The following is a 4,462-nucleotide window of genomic DNA, read 5'->3' as shown; positions in this document are numbered from 1 at the left end:
TCTATTGCCATGAAAGAATAAAACAAAACCCATTTCCTGCAGAGGATGTATGTAAAGAATATAATTTTGGTCTAAGATACAATAATTATTCCTTTAACTGAAAATTACTTATCAACTAATAAAAACATGGAAGTATTTCAAGAATACAGCAGTTGTGAAAATAACTCAATGCTATGGAAATTCTCAGGAATTCACATGCCAGAACAAAACACGAGGTCTATGTGTACAGGATACATGCATTCAGAGCCTTCAGAATTCTTAAATTTACATAAATATCTACCTTGCAGTGCAGCACATTACAATGTTGAAGTAAAACTATGCTCATTTACACTTTCACATGCAAAACCTGCACCCCTACACAACTAAGAGAACTTGGAAAAATGCCTTTGGATAGCCAAGGACTCTGTCCTCCCGCAATGGCAGGAGAAAAATTAGGGAAAAGGCTATAGGCAGGATCAGAAGCAAAGAATTATTAGGCTAAGTATCACATTAAAATTTTTCTCATATTATTTGCACTGTCTGCAGCAGAGAGGAGAAAAGGATGTAATGATTGTTTTGGCAGGGATTTAGCACTGCCTGCACTGCTCTTCGTTTGCAGATTTGTTTAAGTCAACAAGTTACAACTGTTGGAATTTGATTTCCCTTTTTACATTACAGTTATAAATGCACATACAGGTATTTGGTTTTCCTAGCACATCAAGCCTCTGTCAGTAAAACCTCATATAGCTCCACCGAAATCAATGATATTTAGCTATTTATAGCCATGGAAAGGTTAGTTAATAGTCTGATTGAGCCCTAACAACGGATAGAAGCGTAAAGTTTCCAAGCCTTAACATTCAAGCTTAAGCTCTTCTACCCCACTGCATCACTGAGAATTAAAGTGACTTGGCTTTTAAAACTACTAACCACTTGTTACTCTTTTTGAGACAAATTCTGGTAACCGGCCCTTCCAGGTATGATGTCCTTGAAATAGCTTTAAGGACACTTGGTTATACACAAAAACATAGCTTGACAGATTTATGCTACAGTTAAATTTCAATGAAATAAAAATGTGTGTATCATCTGGAAATTTACATGAAAATACAAATATACAAAACAAATGCACCAATAATTGTTATTTATGCAATTCTGTTGTTTCTACAGTAAACAAGGAGGCAAAACAAAATACAAAACCACCAATACAATAGAAAGAAAATTTGTTGCCAAGCTCAGCTTAGAAAGGCAAAATACATACCTTTTCATGTTTCTTCATAAAGTTGGTCTTCTTAATTTTCCCATGGTGCTGTAAACAACAGACAAGAGCAAATATACCTAAATTATTTTTTGCTCCTTCTTTAGTGACGACAGAATCAAAACAGCCAACAAAGAATTGTATGCTACATATGGTAGTATGGTAGGCTGGGCTGCTCCTATCTAATATTACGTTTGCCTTACTTCTTGCTTGATTGTGTCCCAAGTGGTGCAAAACCTAAAAAAACCCACTCTAATATTTTTTTGTGACATGCATAATTATTTTTTCTGACCTAATCAGGGACTGATGAAAGAGGTAGTAAAAATTTGTTTTTAATATGACTTCATGCCACCATTGTCCTCCTACCCTCAATCATCTAATGAAAAAGGCAGATGATTCATTTCTTTCTCTTTCCAGAGAAGTTTAAGTGATGGCCACTTCATTTTTAAAATGTACCCATGCATAAAATTCATCTGAATTTTCATCTTTAATCTGCTCTGGTTTAGAATTCTGACGGTATGCAAGTTGGCAGAATTACAATGGGGAAGTAAATCAATACGATACAAAGATAGTTCAAGGTGCAGGAGCTAAAACACAAACAGAAGAGAGGGGTTGGGGAGAAAAGGGGTTTAAAGCAGCATTAAGAACAGGACTGTCCAAAGAAAATATCAAGTGTTCTTGGATCCCAACTGAGAATGTGAGGGCAAGACAAGGACACAAATACAGTAAACAAGATGTTATAAATGAACGAGTAAAATATTTTTAATCAGACACATGAAGGATAATAAAATTCACGGACAGGTGCAGGCATAATATTCTTTAAGCACAGTTAAGCGCTATTTCTCAAAATACCACCTGAAGAGTTTTTCCACAGCCTTGAGAGGATACTTTATTAGTAAGTATACCTTACAAGCATGCTCAATGAAACAGGGAAAAACCTATCTCCAATGAAGGAATTTTTTTTTCAGTTTGTTAAAGATCTTGTGCTCAGTATTTGTGGATCTCAACACTCAGCCATGTCGAGCAGATCTCACAGCCAGTAACTGGCACTCCTTGACAGACTCCTGAAGAGCTTAGTATCAGACAAGGCTTTAAGTTTCCTTTAAATTATTTGCAAGACTAAAAAAAGAAATCATTCAATTAATACCTCAAATACTTAGATACAGCAAGTAATCTTTTGCTGATGCCTCTGAAAGGAGGGCTGCTGTGATAAGAGAGACCTGTTGGAGGAGAAAGTGATCAAGCCTGAGGTGACACAGCATGCTAGTGATGGGTCACAACAAACTGCATTCATGCATTTTAAAGGGTATGTTGGGATCTCCATATGGTATATCTAAGTTATATCACAAGTGTTTCAAAGCAAGCGAGCAGGTGCTCTATTTCTGTGCAAGCACAAAGAAACAAGAATTTCAGAGCTAATTTTCAATTAGTTTTTAATACCATTTTCTATTAAAATGATAAAATGAAGAGTTCATATAGATTGCTGGTCTTTTTTTGGTTTAAAGACTACCTTTCAAAACCAACTTCATATTTTTCACTTAATCTACTGCAAAGCTCTTGAATTTTCACAGGGCTAATACCAGTGCTGCCAATTATTACTTCATCTCCTTATCAGGCTGTGTGCATTCCAGGCTGCCACAAACTGTGACTTGACCTTTAGCTGTAGTATAGCCTAGCTCCTATACCAGGAGTGCAGATTAGCAGCTCAATGACCTTCTTTTTGTTTGCATCCCTTGTGCAGCAGCCCTTAGTTAAATCATTCCAGAAGATACTTTTCTGTAACCGACTCTGAATCTCATTACAAATCTGACAAAACAATATTCTATTTTCACAGTCCACTTGAACACTCCCTCAAAAGTGCTGGTTTTGCTGGGCTATGAGATGCAGCTATTTCTGACCTTCACCCTAGCACCTGATGAAGGGGTAGATGCTATCAGATGATACATGTAGCAAGAACAGTAACTTCTCCTGCTTCACCAATTCTTGGGAAAAACACTTAGTGGCACTGATTGAAACCTTCCGTCCCTGCTTCAAAAACCTTAAAAGCTCACGTTTATTGTGCAAAAGCTTAGTAGGGTTCATGTGCAAGAGTGGAAACTAACTTCAGAGATACTGAAAAAAAAAGGAGAAAGGAAAAAAATTAAATGGAGAAGGTTGTTCTGTAGAGACAAACAAGAAAGATGCGGCACTTCTTGATAACATGCTTTACTGACTTGACTCTTGTCAGCTTTTCTGTTTCTTTGAGTTCCAAGACTGATATGGAAAAAATAATAGGAAAAAAACACTTCTTCAGCAAATAAATCCCTTAGAAAGAAATTGCTTCGGTCAAGTGAAAAGAACAAAGGTTGCCCATAAAGAAAACTTGTCAATCGGCACTTACTGCAAGTAATTCTCTGTTCTTCTCAGGAAAGGATTAGACAGAAGGGTGAAACACCTACAGCTTTCAACGTAAGATCATACCGGAAGCATGAAACCTGGATTTAAACTAGTAACATACTACTGTACCATCACTAGGAATGCATCTACAACTTTTCTTCCAGAGGAAAGAAGAAAACAAGTATATTTTTACAGATTTGTCTTGTTCTCATTTTCAATTGTTCCCACCTATCCCAAATACTTTATTTATACACACATGCATGTATTAATACACACTGTAATAACGTAGAAAACCTTGAAGTTGGTAAAATGCATAGAAAGCATAATTCCCAATCACTTTTCTGACATCTGTCCTCCCGCCTAGATTTTGTCAAATTAAGACATGAAAAACACCACAGTGAGGCAGGCTTTAGGACCATGAAGAACCTGGGTAAGAAGTGACTAACTACAAAAATTTATTTGCACCATGACCACAACCTAGCCCAAAGAAAAAAGAGTTTTAAAAAAATTCAACCTGTACATGGCAAGAACTTACAGAAAATGAGGTTCGTCCCCTTCATGCTAAAACATGCATTACCATCACTTCAACACATGTGCCAGTTAATGGAACCACATCTTCTGCAAAAGCCACTGTATGTAACCTTAAAATTGTATAAATATATATAAAGGATCTTGAACTTCACCATTTCATGGTTGCTGCAGCCAAGGCTGCCCTTGAGCTACACATTCCCCACCAGCCCCCCACTATTGGTGAGAACAAGGTCCAGCATGTCTCCCCTCCTTGTCGGCTCCTCTATCACTTGGATAAGGGGGTTGTCATCAATGCACTCCAGGAACATCTTTGGTTACTTGTGG

General features: G+C 37.1%; 1 protein-coding gene across 1 annotated transcript in view; it reads right to left on the bottom strand.

Annotated features, from left to right (window-relative positions):
- Positions 1-1,234: 1,234 nt before the first annotated feature.
- Positions 1,235-4,462, bottom strand: part of ORC5 (origin recognition complex, subunit 5) — a gene marked incomplete at its 3' end in the record, with an annotated part of 26,616 nt that continues 23,388 nt past the window's right edge. The window contains 1 exon segment of the mRNA XM_010151739.1: positions 1,235-1,282. Within this exon segment, the coding sequence (XP_010150041.1) occupies positions 1,235-1,282 (48 nt within the window).

This window comes from Eurypyga helias, unplaced genomic scaffold, assembly GCF_000690775.1.
Source record: "Eurypyga helias isolate BGI_N326 unplaced genomic scaffold, ASM69077v1 scaffold6190, whole genome shotgun sequence".
NCBI classification, from domain to species: Eukaryota; Metazoa; Chordata; class Aves; order Eurypygiformes; family Eurypygidae; genus Eurypyga; species Eurypyga helias.
Note: the sequence above shows the minus strand (reverse complement) of the source record. Positions and strands in the feature narration are given on the sequence as shown.